At 42.7% G+C, this 20,660-nt stretch overlaps 2 protein-coding genes across 2 annotated transcripts in view; one reads left to right on the top strand and one right to left on the bottom strand.

Moving 5' to 3' along the window:
• Nucleotides 1-629: 629 nt before the first annotated feature.
• Nucleotides 630-7,611, top strand: gpib (glucose-6-phosphate isomerase b). The gene is made up of 18 exons (XM_069174288.1): nucleotides 630-827; nucleotides 1,021-1,111; nucleotides 1,229-1,297; nucleotides 1,492-1,611; nucleotides 1,766-1,849; nucleotides 1,983-2,129; nucleotides 2,340-2,411; nucleotides 2,505-2,549; nucleotides 2,642-2,695; nucleotides 3,315-3,375; nucleotides 4,019-4,062; nucleotides 4,191-4,343; nucleotides 4,624-4,753; nucleotides 4,907-4,983; nucleotides 5,825-5,953; nucleotides 6,235-6,310; nucleotides 6,908-6,974; nucleotides 7,126-7,611. Exons 1-18 carry the CDS (start codon nucleotides 709-711, stop codon nucleotides 7,247-7,249), a joined length of 1,662 nt encoding a protein of 553 aa, XP_069030389.1. The 5' UTR covers nucleotides 630-708; the 3' UTR covers nucleotides 7,250-7,611.
• A 9,784-nt stretch (nucleotides 7,612-17,395) lies between these two features.
• Nucleotides 17,396-20,660, bottom strand: part of wtip (WT1 interacting protein) — a 31,248-nt gene continuing 27,983 nt past the window's right edge. Inside the window, exon 8 of the mRNA XM_069174149.1 lies at nucleotides 17,396-20,660. This exon is cut by the window's right edge and continues 471 nt beyond it. The gene's annotated coding sequence lies outside the window, so the exon portion shown is untranslated.

The following is a 20,660-nucleotide window of genomic DNA, read 5'->3' on the forward strand; positions in this document are numbered from 1 at the left end:
TTCCAACAAATACTAACCATTTATTGTCAACGGCAATTAGGGGAGGAGGGTACTAAATATCTTCAGTTTGAACATAGAAATAGAAGGAGATGTGTGGATGTCGATTTTCTGTTCCTTAAATCATAAAGACAAAAATAAATTCTAAAATTAAAAAAAAAAAAAAATTGTTGGACAGGAGCCTTTAGCATGTATATTATTTGGACCTCAATTCCCTCATTTGGTTGTGCAGAATGACAGTGTAATGTCTTTTTAAATGAAAAGCATCGCTTTAGTTTGGACTTCTTTTATAAATAGTTTGAAAATTAAGTCATTATTTTTTGAATAAGCCTAAATGCTTTTCAATAATTTTACAATAAAACCTACCACCACAAAGTGTAAGTCCACCTAACAACTTAAGTAAAGCTCCTGCAATGACTGCAGCAGCCGAATGAACATTGGTCACCCTGCCAGATGATTTGAGCAGCACATTGAAGTCCATGCCCCTGTGTTGCTGCACTGGTGACTCTTCCCACCAACATCAACCCTGCAGGACAGTGTGGAGGTGTGACATGCACATGCCCTGGATATGGTGAGTCTCCAGTAGGAGGGGCAACTTTGGCTCTGGACTGGGCGTCCTTCAAAATGCTCTTCCTCTGACCTGCTCAGTCCCACTCAGCCGGGACAGTTGAGTACAGCAGAGCACAGCAAGCCTCCCTTCCTCTGGACAGAATGGGACTCACTCAGGACCCCAACTTCCAAAAGCTGCAGGACTGGTACACAGCCCACGCCCTGAACCTCAACATGAGGCACATGTTTGAGGATGACAAGGAAAGATTCAACAAGCTCAGGTACACTTGCACATCACCTCCGAACAGCATAGGTAGATTATTTAGTATGTAAACTGCATTATTCACTTAACTTTGGTAGTTCTATTTGGCAGAAAAGTTCACTTGGAAATCTGCTGATGTATCACAGCTATAACTACAACTATAACTGGGCTTTGCAGTTCGGGTCACTGTTGTCTTTCTGTGTCTGTGTCAGCCTCACGCTGAAAACTGATGATGGAGAAATTCTCCTGGATTACTCCAAGAATCTCATCACCGATGAAGTCATGAAGATGTTGGTTAACCTGGTAATTTAATTCCATCTGAAATGACTATAAATTAGCCAATGATCCACCCATCAGCCCTTTGAGCAAGTGGGATCCATCAACCATGTCGCTGAGTCTGACATTTATTGTTTTCTTCAGGCCAAGTCAAGAGGAGTTGAAGCTGCCAGAGAGAAAATGTTCTCTGGGGACAAGATCAACTTCACTGAGGTGCTCCTTGCTCATCACATCAGCTATAACTTAAATTAAAACTCTTGTGCACGAGCTTGTTCTTGGTTTGCTTAGGGATGAACAGTGAATACAACCATTAAATGAGCTGTAACTGCTTGTTCACCAGCAGTGTAGGCAGCTGGTAGAGCGTCTGTGTGTGCTGACCTTTGTCTCCCGGTGATGTGGGCATGAAGGGCCGCGCTGTGCTCCATGTGGCTCTGAGGAACCGCTCCAACACTCCCATCATGGTTGAAGGAAAGGATGTGATGCCAGAAGTCAACAAGGTTCTCGAGAAGATGAAGGGCTTCTGTCATGTGAGTGACATCACTAAGCACTTTGTTGCTCCGTAGTGGGAAAATTTCCCAGAATAAAAATTTCACCAGATTAAATTTTGTAAATTAGATTTGATCAGAAATATGCATGACAAACTCAGATTATGCTTCTGATGATTGTGTTTACCTGTCGCAGAGAGTTCGCAGCGGCGAGTGGAAGGGCTACACAGGAAAGGCCATCACAGATGTTGTTAATGTCGGAATCGGAGGATCTGACCTTGTGAGTACCGAAACATTTACGAATCTTATTTATTTCTGAATTTGTTTTTGACAAGACGTCACTTTACTATTCAATAGACAGGGATACTTGTTTCTTTCTGAATCGGTTTCCTGTGAATTGATTTGAATTGCAGGGCCCCCTGATGGTGACGGAGGCCCTGAAGCCCTACTCGAAGGATGGACCTCGTGTGTGGTTTGTGTCCAATATTGATGGGACCCACATTGCCAAAACCCTGGCACAGCTCAATGCGGAGACAACCCTCTTCATCATCGCATCCAAGGTAGCTGCTTCAGGGCCGCTTTCTTAAACTGCATCAGAGTAATATCTCACATCTGAAGGAAAAGTGCCTTCTACTTCACATTTATATGATTTGATGAATCCATAAAGTCAGCGTTATGTCAAGTGACATTCGCGTCCAAATGTCTTTTAAGGTGGCTGCTGATGTGTCACTTTTTAATGATTTATCCCTTCATTTTCTCTCCATTTACAGACATTCACCACCCAAGAGACCATTACCAACGCTGAGTCGGCCAAAGCATGGTTCCTCGAACATGCCAAAGATGTGAGTGTGCAGTGGTCCTGCAGTAGAAAGCATAGGTTTAATAGTGGACTGACTGATGTCCTTCTTAACCATGTTCTTGGTATGTTTCAACAGAAAGCTGCTGTTGCCAAGCATTTTGTGGCTCTCTCCACAAACGGAGTAAGTCGTACCAAACTTCTTCCGGTCAAAGTCTCCTCCTGCATCTGTACGTCTGATCCTCACTGTCTTTCCTGTCTCTGTCTCCCCTGCAGCCCAAAGTGAAGGACTTCGGCATCGACACAGAGAACATGTTTGAGTTCTGGGATGTGAGTGCTCTTTGAGCCTGAAAACACACACACACACACACACACACACACACACACACACACACACACACACTGTGTGCAGCACGTCCCGTTTACATCCTCAGACTGTGATGGGGGGACGTAAGTGGCAGCAGCTATAAATAAACTAGACTTTTGACCTGTGAAGTAGGTGGGACTGACACTCTGGTCAGCAGCTGCTGGGTAATCAGAAGCCTCTCTCTTCAGACTCAGTTATTATTGGGAGTGACCTTCTCTCTTGCAGAGGTTACTGTAAAGGCTGAGTTGCGTCAAAGGTCAGAGGGCTGCATTTAGTTACATTGTTGGTATTTAAAAGGGGAACCGTTATAATATGGCCTTTATGTGACAGACAAAATGTTAGAAGATAGTATTTTCAGCCTCAGCATAAAACAGATATTTGTAAAAGATTAAAAACTTAATGAAAAGCTAAGCACACATATTTGTCATATCATTGCATATTCATTTAAGATATAAATATTTTTGTACATGTTGTGCCGTTAAAAAAAAAAAAGCATCTCTTTCTTACAACACCACATTTTGCCAGGGTCTGTTGAATGAGATGTTGATGTACTTTTAGTAACGTGGTCATTTTCTCTTTTAGTGGGTTGGTGGTCGTTTCTCCTTGTGGTCTGCGATCGGAATGGCCATTGCCTTGCATATTGGTGCGTATATGTTAATCTATTTTTGTATTATAGTGCAAAATAAAATTATTTAAAGCCGCAATGTTTTGAATTTGAAAAGTGCTGCATCATTGGTCAAATATCAGAGATGCTATGATGACATAAGACAACTCTACTTTACACAGCCATGCTAGCAGCTCCGTGGGGCTGTACTTTGAGCTAATGGTCACCATGGTCACTATCTTAGTAACAGGTTAATGTTAGCATTTACACCAGATGCATTGTTAGGGACCCAGAAAAGTTATTACAATCCATCCTGAGAGGGACGTGAATATCTGCATGTTATTTTGTAGTTATCTCTGCAATAGTTGCTGTGACATTTCATTCAAAGCCATAATGTGAACCTCCTGGTGCAAGTCAGGAGTCCCCAAATTCATGAAAATTAAATTACCGAGGATCATAAATTGTAAAATTTTTTGTGCAATCCATATCTCAGTCAGAACAAATCAACATTGTCATCCCTAAAACTAAGCTGCTGACACAGCTAAAGTTTATTCACATATTGGCTTTAGCAATATGCAGAAATTTGTCTCGGTGATATTTGTAGAGGCAAGAATCAGTTCATTCAGTTCAACTGATGATTTCTAGTTAAACAAAACTTTTCTGTTGCATCTAATCTCCCCAGGCTTCGACAACTTTGAGAAGCTTCTGTCAGGAGCTCACTGGATGGTAGGTACACCATGATAACACCTTCAGTTCCTCACCTCTGTGATATAGAAAAACTACTCATATGAGCCTTCCTGAGGAGAGGATTCAGAATGTATGAAGGTAAATTAGCTTCACTTTGTGCGCTGCAGGACAAGCACTTCTGCACCGCTCCCCTGGATAAGAACGCTCCCGTCCTGCTGGCTCTGCTGGGCATCTGGTACATTAACTTCTTCCACGCTGAGACCCACACCATGCTGCCCTACGACCAGTACATGCACCGCTTCACTGCCTACTTCCAGCAGGTCTGTCCCACTCTGCAGCCAGGCTCGAGCCTCTGGATCATTCTATAGCCATAAAAAGGGATGCAGGAAATATTTAGAATTTACTTCTCAGGAAATATCCTTCACTCTGACTAAAGAGAGAATTATTTTGTTCATCATTTTAGTACACGACATGGTAATGTCAACATGGACTGACAGAGGGAAAAGCAGCCAATGAAGCGTTTATCTTCATGGTCTACACTCATCAGAGTGTTTTATTAATATGAAAAATGATCTATACTAAAGAATATTTCTTATCCAGGGTGACATGGAGTCAAATGGAAAGTACATCACTAACCATGGAGCACGTGTGAACTACCACACTGGTCCCATCGTCTGGGGGGAGCCTGGAACCAATGGACAGCACGCCTTCTACCAGCTCATCCACCAAGGTGTCAACACGTCACATCATTATTTAATCACAGCAACATACACGTGATTCAGATTATATCTAGTCTTTAGGCCAGCTGTGTAGCCTCAGGGCCATGAGGGTTAGTTGTGTGAATTAAATTTGTCATTGATAAAGCCCAACATCTTCATTTCAGGAACACGAATGGTGCCTTCTGACTTCCTGATCCCAGCTCAGACACAGCACCCCATCAGAGACAACCTGCACCACAAGGTATTGGTGTCAGAGAAGTCTGTGTAAAGCAGTGTTTTGAACTGGTTGGGAAGAGTGACATGGATTATGAAGATGTGATGATGTTAGACGCTTCTCTTGAGTATTTCCTTTGAAATACCTCAGAACCTGCAGAAGAAAGTTCCTATTTTGTAGGTATAAATACACAGTTTGTTACCAAATAGGGGGCTTTCATTCGTAGTATTAATAGTGGAGCAACCCTTGATGCTGCTAACATATTATACGTTCAATTTTCAAGTTTTTTTTTTTTTTACATTCCTTCAATGAGAACGTATCATACATACTGTAAAACATCCTCTTGTGACCTCAAAGGAATCTTTAGCATTTAGCATGGCTGGGGAATCTCACTCTTATTTTCTATTCACCACCACCAGTCGAGGCCGCCCACCCTTGAGCATAGATCTGTCAGAAGTTTTCTTCCTGTTAAAAGGGAGTTTTTCCTTCTCACTGTCGGAGGATTTTTTTTTTGCTCCCATTAAAAAAGGAGTTTTTCTTTGTTCTTGTTGATGTTTTTTTTCCTGTTGAAAGAGAGTTTTTAGTTTCTGCTATCGCTCATGTGGGAATTGTTGAGTTTCTCTCCATAATGTGAGGTTCGATTCTGAGGACTTTACTATGTTAAGTGCCTTAAGATAACTTGTGTTGTGATTTGTAAAGAAAACAAATTTAATTGAATTCTTACACAGAGGACATGAAGAACATTATTTATATTTGTATGGGTTTGCAGGCAAAATCCGATCAAGCCTAAAAGACAATATTGAACATATGGTTATACTTCAACATTGATGTCTATAATGCTAAGTGTGTGTATGTGATGTGGCTGTAGATCCTGTTGGCCAACTTCCTGGCCCAGACAGAAGCCCTGATGAAGGGTAAGACCACAGAGGAGGCCAGGAAGGAGCTGGAGGCGAGCGGCCTGAGTGGGGAAGCTCTGGAGAAAATCCTGCCACACAAAGTAAGTCGTATAAAGAGGAAACAACTTGCTTTAGAGAATCAACCTGCTGCAACCTTCATAGTAATGACAACACACTTAAACCTGAACTTCAAAGTCCCTCTAATGTTACTTGTACAAAAAACACCACTGCTTGGTATGAGGAAGTGCAGACGGCAGTCTGAGACCTGAGAGCGTGGGAGGTAGTGTCCTCCAGTGATCACGAGTCAACACAGCAGTTCGAACTTTGTGAGGAGCATTTGTGATGGACTGTATTACCAAACATGTCTGCTTGATCAACGCAGGTATTCCAGGGAAACAGACCAACCAGCTCCATCATCTTCAAGAAAGTGACGCCATTCACACTTGGAGCTCTTATAGGTGAGAACAAACAGGGCTTCATGACGCACTAATGTTCAAATCAAGTCTATAAATGGCTTCATGTCAGTATTTTTGGTGTTATTGGTTTCATCAATGGTAAATATTTTCATCTCCTTATATTGACTTTATTTTTACGTTGCACCATCGACAGCTTGTCCTGAACGATTATCGGCTTTTTAAACATTATATGTTTATACATATAGTCAACTCAGTGTCTTACATCCTATTATGAAGTGTAAATCACTGACGTCTCTCAGAAACTGTAATATAATTCTTACTGCTCTTTTTGCGGCAATACAATCTGTTCATATCTCTCCGAGCTGCATTTCCCCTCAGCTGTTATGACTACAGATAAATCTATGAGATATACCTTTAAATGCAATATCTACATGGGGTTCAGTCAGGACATCTCACACTGTTGCATAGTAACCAGTCTGTTTGTACCTGGGATGCCAAACTGAGCCTGCAGGTTATATCACCAACAGCTCAATTGTGCTGCCTTGAAAATTCCACTTAATGGAAAACAAACCGTCTCTTGAGTTTCTCTGTGGTCATTTATTTGTGTTGTAGTAATAACTATTTTGTCTTGTTTTGTAGCAATGTATGAGCACAAGATCTTTGTCCAGGGTGTGATGTGGGAGATCAACAGTTTTGACCAGTGGGGGTGAGTCTGTTTCTTACACATATACAACGTTTTCTTCCGTAATAACTGGTCGTACTGTGCAGCTTCCAGGTTGTAAGAAAGTATGATTATAAATCAGGGCATTACTGAAAGTCTATGTCCCCTCTCCTCCTCCCCTCCCCCGCATTATTAGAGTCGAACTGGGCAAACAGCTCGCAAAGAAGATCGAGCCCGAGCTCAAGGACGCCGCAGAGGTCCACTCCCACGACTCCTCCACCAACGGACTCATCAACTTCCTGAAGAAGAATTTTGCCTGAGTCGAGGCAACTTGCACCTTACTCCACACCACTGTTCATCTCATCGGCTCGGGAGCTGCGTGGACAGGAGTCTCCCAGAGGCAGCTGGTCACTCCCACACAGTCGAGCTGAAGCATTCTGTATGTTTGTACTCTCATTATGAATATCGTGACTGTCTGCAGCGCCGTCTTTCCTTCTTTGTGTGTGTTCTTTCGTCTCTGGGAGGGGAAACGATTTTTGTATTGTGGCTGACTAAGTGAAGCACATCCTCACACTGTCTCTGCTGTTACAAGAAGAAATTGTGTCTCAGAAATAAATGTTGGCGCACAATCCCCCTGCTACACTGTCATGCTGTGTTACATAAAAACATTCGTATATGGAAACACTTCAGCTGGTCAGTGTCCTCCTTCATCATGTGTGTGACCGTAATTATGTGGGATGCTAAAAAAGCAACACGTCACTAGGTGGCATCAGAGTGCCAGATTTATTGACATGGAGCACATCAGCCACCCAGTGATCTACCATTTACTCAGAGGAACAAAGGGTCAAAGGTCAGTCCATCTGCACTGTTCCTCCCCACAAATCCCCAGACTCCAGCGCATTCATTTAGAGAGAAACACAAACAGCTGGACTAAACAGCATCTGGACTGCGAGCCAGGAGTCACTGGCATTATATTTAAAAATCATTAAACGAGATGTGGTTAATGTTTTCAGGAACCTGTGCCAAAATGTGCCCGTAAATGTCTCTTATAAACACGAGATCGCATGTAATAATGGTATGAGAGACAACACGTCACATAAAAAAAATCATGATGCTGTTAACTATAAACAAGTAGGACTCACACGATGTATCTCTCAGTGTTTCATTCTCTTCAAACCAACTGCTAGGTACAATTACAGAGAGTGTATGAGGACAAACAGAAAGTTAAAAAAGAATTGCAGACCCCCAGATCCTGCTGGGTTTGCAGTGCTGTTGCCTGGCAACAATACATTACTTCAACTCTAACTTGTGCTTTTTTATCTCAGACTCTGAATCAAGATACCGAGTTTGACTAAGGATAGAAACCCTCCTTATTGTGATTTTCAGGACAATGTGTGCAACGAAAGCACGCTTCCCTCCTACAGTTTGTGTATCACGATGAGGATTTCAGAGAACGTTTTGCAAATGGTGACACCTTTTGTGAATTATACTCATCTGTAGAGGACTGTGGGCTAAATCATGGATGTACCTACAGCCTTATATTCTACCTGTCACTTCCTTCAGGTGCATGCAGGTTGAAATAAACAAAGTCAACATGAGGAAATAACAGGGCCGGGTTCAGTTAATTGGAGAGTGGAATCAAATTGCAGCGTGGAAGCATGAAAAAGGTTGTGTGTGTGTGTGTGTGTTCCTGAGATGCTGTTCGAACAAAGCCTCTGCGTACCCTCACATTAAACTTCATACTCTGTTGGTTGGGGCCTGTCTCTCATTTTTCTTTCCTCCTGGCCTGTTAAAGAGTTCCTGACCGTAAAGAGATCCTGTGAGATGCATGTTTTCTTCATCGCCGTGTTCTCAACACATTTGTATTCATCATGAGCCGCAGTGCTGGAAGCGGTTTGATGGTCAGCATCCTTGCATGTAAAAAAGCTTGGAAACGCGGCCTCAGAGGAAGAGAGAGGCCCGCAGGTCTGCAGCCAGTTTTTTTTTTGTTTTTTTTATTCTCACTTGAACTTCACATTTGAATTGTGCATGAATCCAACTCTCCTCCCTTCCCGGGAACCCCCAGGGAACATGTTTCTCTTGGGCCTAATGTCGGCCCTGCAAACACATGACCACAACTCTGTACACTGAGGCTGCTATTGAATGCAGTGACAGAAACCTTGACGATTGAAAAAAAAAAAAAAAAAAAAACAGCCATCATGTCAAGCCCCGCTTCATTTTTCCCACGACTACAGGAGTTATATAAAGATTGACTTAAGTACGTGGGCAGAGCTCATCACACTGCAGCACAGGGAGCCTGCTGGAGTCCCAGGAGGCCTTGGGGGGCTTCAGCACCACATGTTACTCAGGCTCCCAGTCTCCCCGAAAGTTTTCACGGATCCCCGTTATCTGGAGAAAAAGAAAAGCACTTTGCATGCTCACCACTGGCCCTTAAAACTACACAACCAATATAATGATGAAGAGTAAAGCCCTCAGGTCAATGCATATTATGTGATCATCAGCTTTTAAAGGGAGATTTTAAGCGGTATGGCTCTCAATTGTATGCAAAAATGCATTGTAAATATTAAAAAGGGAGTAAAATGCTGAAGTTTTAATATCAAGTATCATTCATGCTACATATCTGAAGATGTTCCTGACCTCAAAGCAGTCAGAAGCTTCTCTCCATAAGTTCATCTCTGCTGTGTGGGCTGAAGGTCAGTTATCTGCTTGTCTGTGTGGGTTTTTTGCATACTGAGCACCCATTGTAAGCTGTCTTGACTGCATCTCCTGAATCTGTAGAGATACAGATAAACTGACCAACATCTGACTCTTATTCAGCATCACAATGTGAAAGATAGAAAAGGAAAAAAATGATGATACTCCCACACTGATTTCAGGCTGTGCTGGCGATATCATAGTGACAGTGGCAGTCACCATGACCGCTTTTTTAGCTCGAAGCTGTTTCAGATCGTCATGACATGTTTGGTGCTACGCTGGCAGGACTGTGTGTTTTTTGTCACCGGCAGTGTGGCGGTAACGGTAGTTTTTCCTTTTTTTGTTTTTAAACCAGCACAATTGCTGATGGATGGACAGCATTCAGCTCAGCAATGGTGAAACAAGTGCAACACATTACAAAAAAAATGGAAAGTAATGGGTTGTTTCTGGCGAAAGACTTTGTTTCAGTTCTTTAATTCAACCCTACAGGAGCAACTCATCATGACAGGAACCACTTTTAGTGTTAATTGGACAGTCTACTTTTTAGATCTGGAGGACTCGCCAGAAATTGATTAAAACAAGAACGGTCAGAATCGGTGCTGCAGCAGCCGACATATCCTGAATTTTATACTCAAATATGAGTCAAGCACAAACCTGCTGGATCTTACAACTCAGTAACATAATTCACTCGCCCCTCCATGACTGGTAATTGTCCCTCAGATGCCACACGTCCAGTTTGTGAAGCAGACTTCCTGTTTAAAATTTCAGGTCTCGAGCCAAAGCCGATATAATCATGATGGCATCATCAGGGTTATTTAATCAACTCCCTCCGGAGCCACAGAAGACATTAACGGTCTGAGTCGCCCCCCTCATGAAGAATTAACTCATCTTTGATGTTTGAAATCAGCGGTGACACTTTGAAGGATCATTTTAAATCCAGACAAATCCTGTCCACGCTGATAACTCCGCTTTCATTTTTACAAGGTTTTGAGTGTAATTACCACTGAGACGTCTGCAGTCACTTCAACACAATGAAACTAAGTGGAGCTTTTCTTTGGGAGGACCCAAACATTAATGTGAAGAATAGGAACTGCTGTATCTCCGCGTTGTGTTCAGCTGGGGATCTTTGTTGTCTTTGTTGTTCCCCATTTCTTTCTCTTCCTGTTATCTCTCGACTATCAGTTGTCTATTAAATCAATATTAAGAGGTTTTCAAAATCCGATATCCACCAAACAAACATAATATAGATCCCTTTGCTCTCTTCTGGAGAAACATATTTTTAAATGACCTAAACCTTAGTTTGGCATTTCTGTCCTGCAGTTTCTTGTTTTGTATCGGCCGACGTGCACAGATACAGTGAACATGCAACAATCTTATATCAGTCTGGCCATTTTAAAGGTTGTAATAAAACGCATTCAAATTTTAAAAAAAACAAAACGTTGTCTGTTGGAAAAATGAGGAAATAATACTTGAAACATTTTTTATAAAGCAAATTCAAATAAATAGTTCCAGGGGCACGGTTGTCAGCAACATGTGTGTACTATCCAGAAGAGCCAGGATGTTGCTTCTCATAAGACACGTTATTGTGGACTTTTTGAGGTGTAATCTTTTTCATAATTCAAATCTTGTCCACTGTTTGTTCCACCATTTAGCAAAACAGGTTTTCCAATAACCGACACCCAGAAGGGTAATTATTTATGAAGTGACTCATAATTTACTCCCAGCAGGAGTGTAGCCCAAAATTTGAGTCCCTACATAAGCAGTTTCTGTCGTCCCTCTCCTTCTTTATTCACGCCTGTTACGCATCTTTACAAACATTTTACTACAAATATTTAGCCAGGAACTGAAGACATGAATCTGTAGTGATAATTAGGGTAATGAACTCGGCATAGCACATTTAAACAAGTACAAATAAACTGTGATATGTGCTTAAATCTGTAAATTGCATCCCTCCTTTCTCAACGTACTGTAGCCTGTATCCCAGGATTTTCAAGTGACCCCCCTCCCCCCTCCACTCCCCACCTCCTCACCTGTACTGAGGCCCGGGGTAGTCTGCACATGAAATCTGATTGTCTTCACGTGCTGCTCTAAGTTACCCTCTGCTACTGTTGCTAGAACTTGACCAGTAAAACATATTTACTTTGTGTTTGGAACATGAAATGTAATTGCTTTCACAGATTAAGAAGACTCCTTGTTATCTTTTAGCGGGGGCGTCTTGAAATGAATAAATGAGGATGAGACAGAAGGTAGCAGACAGGAGGCTGAATGTTTTGGTAGCAGGAAGAGGACAAAGTATCAGTATCCAGAGATTCAGAGATTCAGAGTGTATGAGGTAATCCTGCGGCGAGCATATTTTCACTCATTTCCTGGCAATGCAGGGACCTGTGTGCTCCGGAGGGAAGGTGTTCTTCAGGTCTTTTGTGTGGTGTAACAGAGCTCACCTCACAGCAGATCCCCCGGGGCTCCGCTACCTCTGCACGGACACACATACATATATATACACACACACACACACACACACACACACACACACACACACACACACACACACACACACACACACACACACGGCTCCCTGAGTCACAGGGTGGAACCCTGCACACACATAAAGGGCGCTTTGTGCCCCAACTCATGGAGCTGTCAACCAACACCAGAGAGCTCCTCACACTGAACACCACTGTTCAGCTCACAGGAGAGCTCAGTCAGTGGGCAGACCGCGCTTTCATGTACACCCACGCAAAATCTATCTCGAACAATCTGCGTATCAGTGGCTTTAAATACAGCTGCACATAATGTAATTGAAATCTGAGAGCAGAGGGTTGAAAAAAAAAGGGGAGCGTGTTTTCACCTTTCCTTTATGTATTTTAACCTCAGTGCAGGTGAAGAGACTGAGAGTCCCCTTCCCCGGAGCCTGTCTGTCGACCAGAGAAATCCTGCAACTGCAAAAAGAGGATGGCCAGGTCTCTTGCTGTCATAGGGAGTGAGGCAGACAGTAGTAAATGAGTCAGCTAGCAGAAAAAAAGTGTCTTCTACTTCCAAAGAAACCCATCCACACATCTGCAGGATCTCCAGAGAGAAGACAGTACCTCTGCCTGTAGCATGTTCCTGTATTATCAGTCTGCAGAACCAACCAAACACACACTGAGGCTTTTTTTTTTATAACACTACTCTCCAGTTTCTCAGTTCTACAGAACGTTTTAGCACCTTTTGGTTTACTGTTGTGGTTTTACGCTCTACATCTTCACCGTTTTCACTCTCGCCGTATCGTCAGTGCCGCTTGTCGCCTCAGCAGACAGGTGTTTACTGGAAAAGCTTCCATTCAGTCGCTACCTGCTCAAAGCCAAACACACAAACTAGACAGAAACATCACTCCAAAAGTGTGCTAACAATTTTCTGGATCTGCTGGTTGTGGAGATTATCTTACCAGCTAACACCAGATCGTTCAATAAGCCCTCAAATATTGTCAACACAACATTGGTTTTCAAAATGGCCACTAATCAGAGGACCTGAATTTAGTGATGGAGACCATTGTGACTAATGGAAAAGATGTGCTGACTTGGTGTTTCTTCAGAGAGATGTTGATGTTTCTTTGTTTTTTGGCTTCAGTTTTTGGAGGCGGTCTGCTCTGTTTGGCTCCAGCCTCCAGCTGTGGTGCCTGATTTATACTTTGTTGTGCTCCTGGTTTGTCTGATGGGTCCTAATTGATGTTTTCTCTGCTAAGATTATTACTCTTCTTGGTGTTATGCAGCCTTTTTAAATTCAAAGTAAAATAAATAACTGAAGCTTTTTTTTTATGATTATCATTTCCTTTAAAATAAATGCAAACAGCCAAAGCTATCCAAGGTATCTTATGGTCATTCTGTCTGTTTCTTCAGCCACACTGAGGTTTTACAGTCACTGCCGTGTTTTTTCTGTCCACTATACCCTGGGACTCTCCTACCTGTCTCATTATCCAGTAACCTGATCTTCCACCCACTTCCACACTGCTTCCCATTTCCCTGCAAGTATTCATACAAGCTCATCTCCACTTGTAATTTGCCTGCAATCCTCCAGTCTGCATTTAACCCATGTTCTGTTCAATCCCTCTTTACTGTGTTTGAACCCGCTGCCCGTCTTTGACCTCCCCACCTGCTTCGCCTCTTTGGATACTATGTTCAAGCGGTTTCCTTCTCCTATTAAAATCCACCCAACTTATTCTGCCTGTGTCTGCACTCTGGTCCTCCCACCCACATACTTGAACTGTGGCAGAGATGCAGTCACGAATATTTTTTAATTAACTTACAGTGTAGCTGTCTGAAGGTGAGAAGGTAAAACATACTCAGAGAGCATTAAATGATGGAGTTTCTCTTAAACCTGTGATCACATGTTGGTGTTTTGGATGCTCTTCTGCTGCAGACATGTGACCTACAGTCTGGACAGTTTAAGGGCTCAGGGAAGATGCCCACTTTCATATCTGACACTCAGAAGAGAATCCCTGTAATCAACCTACTTTATGCTCCAATTAGCCTTAATGTTGTACAATACTGCACCACAGGGGTGCGGTCTCCACATTCATCCCAACAGCCCAGCAGTTGTATTCAAGTTGTAAAATCTACAAAAGGAGCCCATCATCCAGTGAAAAACAAACGGGAGACAACTTCAAGTACACTAACTTAAGTTGCTATAAATACTTCTTTCACCCTGACTGACTGTCTCTACATGCCAATTCCAGAGGTTTTGTCAGCTTACATCCAATCCGTTATTCCTAATAAAAAAGTTTATATATTTCATGCTTGACTTAAGGCTTGTTTTTTTTTTTTTTTTTTTGCAACAAAAAAGCTTTACAAACTCCACGGACGTCCCTGCAGTATCAGTTTATCAGCCCTCCGTGATGTTTCCAGGGATGTCTACGAAGTGCAGCAGTTTACTAAGAGGGTCGGTACCAAGGGAACTGCCTCATCAGTGAGCTTCTACAAACACAGTATATTGCTTATCTCCATCTTTTCATACTATCATGTTTAAATTTGGTGTTTGTCAACCTTTGCTAGTTTGTCCCTTAGACAGTTATTGGATCCCGTCCTTTGGATCGGGCGGGCACGTCTTTTCCCAGCTTCAGATTATCTGACCATCAGAGTGCCGGGCTGCGTCCCAGGAGGGAGAGTCCATCACATGACCTGCTGTAAGGTTGCGTGCATGGATGTAATTATACAACAGTATTTTGCTTTAAGTGCAGGCAAAACCGCCCCCTTGCACACACATCTTCTTTAACTACCGATGCTGTGTGGGAGTTTTTCTTGTTCCCATTAGGGCTCTGAAGTTTTTAATTTACAGTTTTATCTACTGTTTCATAATGTGTTGTCACTGACTGCTGTAAAATTTAACTTGACAGGAATAAACTACAATTTGTAAAATGCCAACATTTCAGCCCACTAATATTAAAGGAGTACAGTGACAAACAACCAGGAGGATCCTGCCATTAAAAAGCTACTGAGAAACACAAGAGGGCAGTCAGAGTGAGTAAAGGAGATGGGATGTGATTGCTTATAAAGTCCAATTTTTTTAGCTTGAAATAAAAAAGCTAACGGTCCAGTGGAGAAGCTGGCCAACAACATGATCTCCATCTGAGTCTAATCTACATCCCAAGCACTTAAAAACCAGCCCGGCCGTGGGAACACCACATGTGGTCAACTCCAGAGCCTTCTTGACTCATCTCCATGCAGCCACAGTCCACATCCCTGAAGTTTTACAGTGACTGTTTTCACCGCTGTTTCAGTGTGCAAAACCCGTTTCAGTGCTTATTACTGCGGACAGACCGCTGAATCAAAACAAGGATCACCACACACTTTATTATTTCAACAAAATTACCACGGTGAGGAGCAGTTTCACTTTACTACTATTTCCATTCATGTCAAAAGTGGTGGAAAGAAAAGCCAGAACTACTGCCTCGCCGTTGTGCCTCTGCCAACCAGTCAATTTGCAGTTTACATTCATGTCTGTCCCAGAGACTGTATGGAAAAGGTCTGTCCAGATTCATATGATACAGGATTTCTGCTGAAGATTTTGAAGGTATTTGGACCAATGCGCTGATTCAGATTGAACACAAAGTTGTAGCCATGACAGCAGACAACGCTTCAAGTCAAGTATAGATGTTGCTGCAAATGAGCTACAAATTATAAAACATAGATGCTTAACGCACATCTTCAACCGGACGTCACAGAAGATCTTTACAATCACCACTGTTTGAAGTTGGACACCAAAGATGAGTGTCACCAATTCAGTGTCTGACTAAATGGGAAACATGGTCATAGGGTCACGGTCTCCTCTTCCGTTCCTGAGTCATGGTGTCAAACAATAGCCAGGAAAGTTTTTTTTTTTTAGCAAAACATCATGTCATAGTGAAGTTAACTGTGACCTTTGACCTTGAACATCAAATTGTGATCAATTCACCCTTTAGTGCGAGTGAAAGTTTGTTCCAAACTTCGAAGAAATGCCCTCAAGTCTTTCCTGAGCTATCACGCTCACTGCTGTGGCCGGCACCGACGCATTAATGCCAGCTTAATGATTACGAGTGAAATGTGTTTGTTCAATTACATTACTGCAGCTGACATGTTCCTCATTTCTCTTTGTATAGTTTTGAAGAAATTATAATTGTATTGTGTTTGGATGAGAATTAGCGTAGTTAGGCAATGGTTTGACATTTTTAGGATTTACACAAGCTTTCCTAAAGATAGGTAAATGAGACTTTCATGACGCTACAGCAGCCAGTTAGCTTAGCTGAGCATAAAGACTGAAAACTGAGGGAAACAAATTAGAGCTAACCAGCATGAGAATGGAATACACATGTGTTTAATTGTGAAGTATTTGGTAAAGTAAATAAAACACACGGTACTAGTGACCACAACACCCTTGGAAAATAGCCTGCATGCACAATACAGTTCTGGTCCAAGACTGCAAGTTCCCACAGCTCCTGTACAGTATGTACAGCTCTACATTCAGCTCCTGTATCCATATTATAGTAATAACCTCTCAACTAAGTAAAGAGAAATAACCGTCACGCATTACCTTAGGACATAAAGTTCGGTCAATATGGAAAATTTACATAAATTCAAAACTTTTCTATCGCAAAAATCGACTGAACACTGTGATTAAAGTGTCTCTCAGGAGGACTGTCCCAGGAAGGGAAGACCTAGTCCTCTGCTGCAGAGAAGTTCAGCCTCAGACATCAGTAATGAATGACAGACAGGATTAGAGCCCAAATCAATGCTTCTCAGAGTTCAAGTAGCAGACAGATCAGTTGTGTGAATCAGGCCTTCGTGGTGGAAATGCTGCAAAGGAACAACTTCTGAGGGAGAACAATGAGAAGAAGTGAACGTTTGGGTAAAGAAACACAAAGAATGGACATGAACACTGTTGGCGAACAGTGAACCAGTATGTTCACCACAACAATGTGCAGCGACATCTGGTTTGTGCTTCATGGGACCATCATGAGTGAAAACACACGTCCAGGCTGAGTCAGGACTGTTTGAGCAGGAAGCAGTGATGGATGCTGCAGCAGATCACCTGACCTCCACCATCACCTGACTGAAACCCATCTGAGGCGGTTCAGGATGAGTTGGACTGCAGAGTGCAACAAACGTTCAGGACTCAGGAAGTGTAATCTCCTTCCAGACTGATGAAAGAGTCGACGACCTCGTGAAGCTGGTTGAGAGAGTGAAATATGTAAAGCTGTTATGGGAGCAAAAGATAGCAAGAATCAAATATTACAAACAGTTAAAATCAGACATCTGTTGCAGTGAGCTACAAAACCACTTTATTGAAAAAGCAGATTATGTCATCTACAGTTAAATGATACGTCCCGATTTTAATACATTAAATAACTTTAGACTTTTTTTCATGTTTAGATAAATAGATCTAGTTTCCTTTTTTTGTTTTTTAAATGAACCATCTAGGTAATCAAAACACTTAGCGATATAAAAGATGTGTGACAGGTGTCGAGATGTGCTTATTGGAACTACCAGTAGGAGAAGTCTTCTCTTTCCAAGTGATTTTTGAGAGAAAAATCAAATAAAAAACTAGCCTCTTTATGTACAGGGTAACTAGCTGTGTGCTATGCAAAAGAAACCGAAGTAGTAGTTTTAAACAAGTGAATTAAGACATCTTTAAAGGGGAAACACTCTGGTCATGTGTGTGGTTTTTCTTCTCAGGGGGCTGAAATTGTGCAGATAAATTCAGAAAATGCCTCATTCTTCAAGTATAGCACACATTACTGGACCCTTGTACAAAGCTGAGGTTAAACACATCACACGACAAGGGGGAATGTCTCACGTTCAGTGTGCAGTCCTTTTTCTTCTACTTATCAGTATTACATTCAAATGAATCTCATTACATCAGGTTACATTTAAAAAGCCCGTTCTGCCTGTGGGGGACCCCTGCCTTCAGTCTCAGTAGTATTCATTCAGACCTGTGTGGGTTACAGCATGAAGAAGAGCTGGGCCAGAGTTTGCAAGTAATAGTCGGTGGCTACTTCCCTCCAGTTTGAATACGAGATGGAGAGGAGTTTGCTACAGTCAAAAGTTAATGAAGCATACGCTCCAGATCCGATGTGTGTACTCCATAGAAGTTCAAAGCAACACCAAGAATTAGATGCAAACATCTGGATTAAGGTGTGAGACAGACAGACAGACAGACACAGACAGACAGACAGACAGACATCACGCAGGACAGAGCAGCGGTCGCTGTGTTGGGATGCTGTGCTGCCCTGCAAACACAGTGAGGTGTGTGTGCCATGGCCCTGCCACAAGTACACAAGCGCACGCGCGCGCACACACACACACACACACACACACACACACACACACACACACACACACACACACACACACACACACACACACAGCTCATATTTGAAGTAAGCCCATATCGTTGGGGTTTTATCAGCATAAATATGCAGAAGCTCAGATTTATTTATTTTTTTTGCTGTGTAAGGATGCAGATCTGTCCTCAAACAGAGAAGTAAATATCTTGAATCCTGGCTGACAAACTTTCATTTACAGGAAGTGATCCACTGAATGCCAATCCAATTAAACTGACCGAGTCCAGCGGGGAAGGGCGACAATAGTTTTCCAGAACCACATCAGCTCGAAGTTTCAAGTGTTTCTGTCTCATGCAGGTTTTCTTTTGCATATATACAAACACACATGGAAGCGTTCTGCCTGCCTGCCTGCACACGCGCACACACACACACACACACACACACACACACACACACACACAGCAAGGAGAAGGGGACGTGGGGGATCCCTAAAAAAAAGAAAACACGGGTGGGACCAGCAGCTCCGTGGTTTTTAGGGGAAGTCCTTCCGATACGCAGACCAGAGCGAACACACACAAACATACCTGTTCTGTCTTAAGGCATTTGGACAAGTGGAGGTTCCTCATAGTAACTGACTGTGTGCTCTCATATGACCAAACACAAAACAAAACAGAGCAGGAAACATCCTGAACAGACCTCGAACAGACGATATTTGCAGATAAGCATGGAAAATATTCTATTCCACTTTGAGTGCCTGAGAGCGCAGGGGGAGGAGTCAGTGACCGGAGAAGTACTTTTGAAGGAATGGAGCTATTTCCTTTTATCATTAATCATTCAGGTCATGATGTCACCTGCCTACCAATCAACTGCTCCACTACAGCAGCTTGCACGCTGTAACGTGTTCAGCCAAATCTGAGTTCCTGTTATAAAACACATGAATACTTAACCGTGGGAAATGTCTCTAACAGACAATGATTTATTCTCTGAGTGACAGCTGGCATCTTTCCTGTCAAGAGCTGACATTTCCCTTCTACGACCGCCGAGTCTTTTAGCGCTCCAACCAAAAGCCCTAAATCTTTGAATTTAAAGTCTTATTTTGTTCCTAATCTCTCACTTCAGAGTTTAAGATTAAGCTAAATCTTAATCTTCAAGTGCTCATCGTGATAACTTGTGATGACAGAAGTTCAGAGTTGAATTTTTCTGTAAATTAAGACAAATGTAATTGTTGAATTTTGTAGGAATTAATGACACCATACAGCCGTCATGTAGAGCTTTTAGTACTGCCTCATTACAGTCCGTTTACTCAGAGGGTTAATCTGTTTTGTCTGTAGGTTTAAACAGAGTGCTTGAACCAGCTGTCAATAAGGTGTAAAACCAACTCATTTAATGCTACAAATGCAATTAGAGCAGTTGCCTTCGGGTACTCAAAGTGGGATAGAACAATAGATTTGAGCTCGGTCTGTGGATCTGTGACCTGCTGACAAACATGAAGAGGCTCTGACGTCCCGGAGGAGAAATGATACAACAGACCCAGAAGCTTCAGAGACAGTTTCACCTCTGATCTATCACCAGCACAGCAACATAAAAAAAAAAAAAAAAGAATCTACAGCTAGGATCTTATGTGGAAAACATCTGCAAAATATATATTCATATATAAAAGACAATCTATGTGCATCTAAAATTTTATTTTTCCGTCATAATATAATCATTAATTAAGACACTGCTTGTGAATCTCTCGAGGTGTCGTCTTCTAAGTGGAATGTCAGTCGGTCCCTCTGGGCTCGAGGTGCTACGGTGCATCTGTTATGTCTGTGGCGAACGATGAGTCGGCAGTTTTTCCTAACGGCCCTGTGTGTCACGATGCCGGGGCGTCCTTTGCATAGCCTTTTAGCAAGGGCTCCGTGTCAGCGCAGAGAAGAGCCCGCTCTGAAGGCACGGCATGCCCACCCTGCGGTCCGGCCAGCACCTGGAGTGTCGCGGCTCGCTCCACCCGGCCTCCCTGACGCCGACGCCAGCAGCGTACTCAGACGTGACGGCGGTGGTGAAGTCGCTGCAGTGAACCGCTTCAGTCAGAGCGCAGGAATGAAAAACATGGAAAGGAAAGAGACGAGTTTGCGTCTCCAAAAAACCCCCTCCTTTTGATGAATGTGCAGGGGTCAGGGGGGGTGTGACGTCACCGGGGGCCTCTGGGTGAGCCGGCGTGTTGGCTTTCAGGGTTAGGCACCCAAGGGAGATGGGGAGGGGAA

This window comes from Embiotoca jacksoni, unplaced genomic scaffold (genome assembly GCF_022577435.1).
Source record: "Embiotoca jacksoni isolate LCO1_2020_lvr unplaced genomic scaffold, fEmbJac1.0.p SCAF_6, whole genome shotgun sequence".
NCBI lineage: Eukaryota > Metazoa > Chordata > Actinopteri > Embiotocidae > Embiotoca > Embiotoca jacksoni.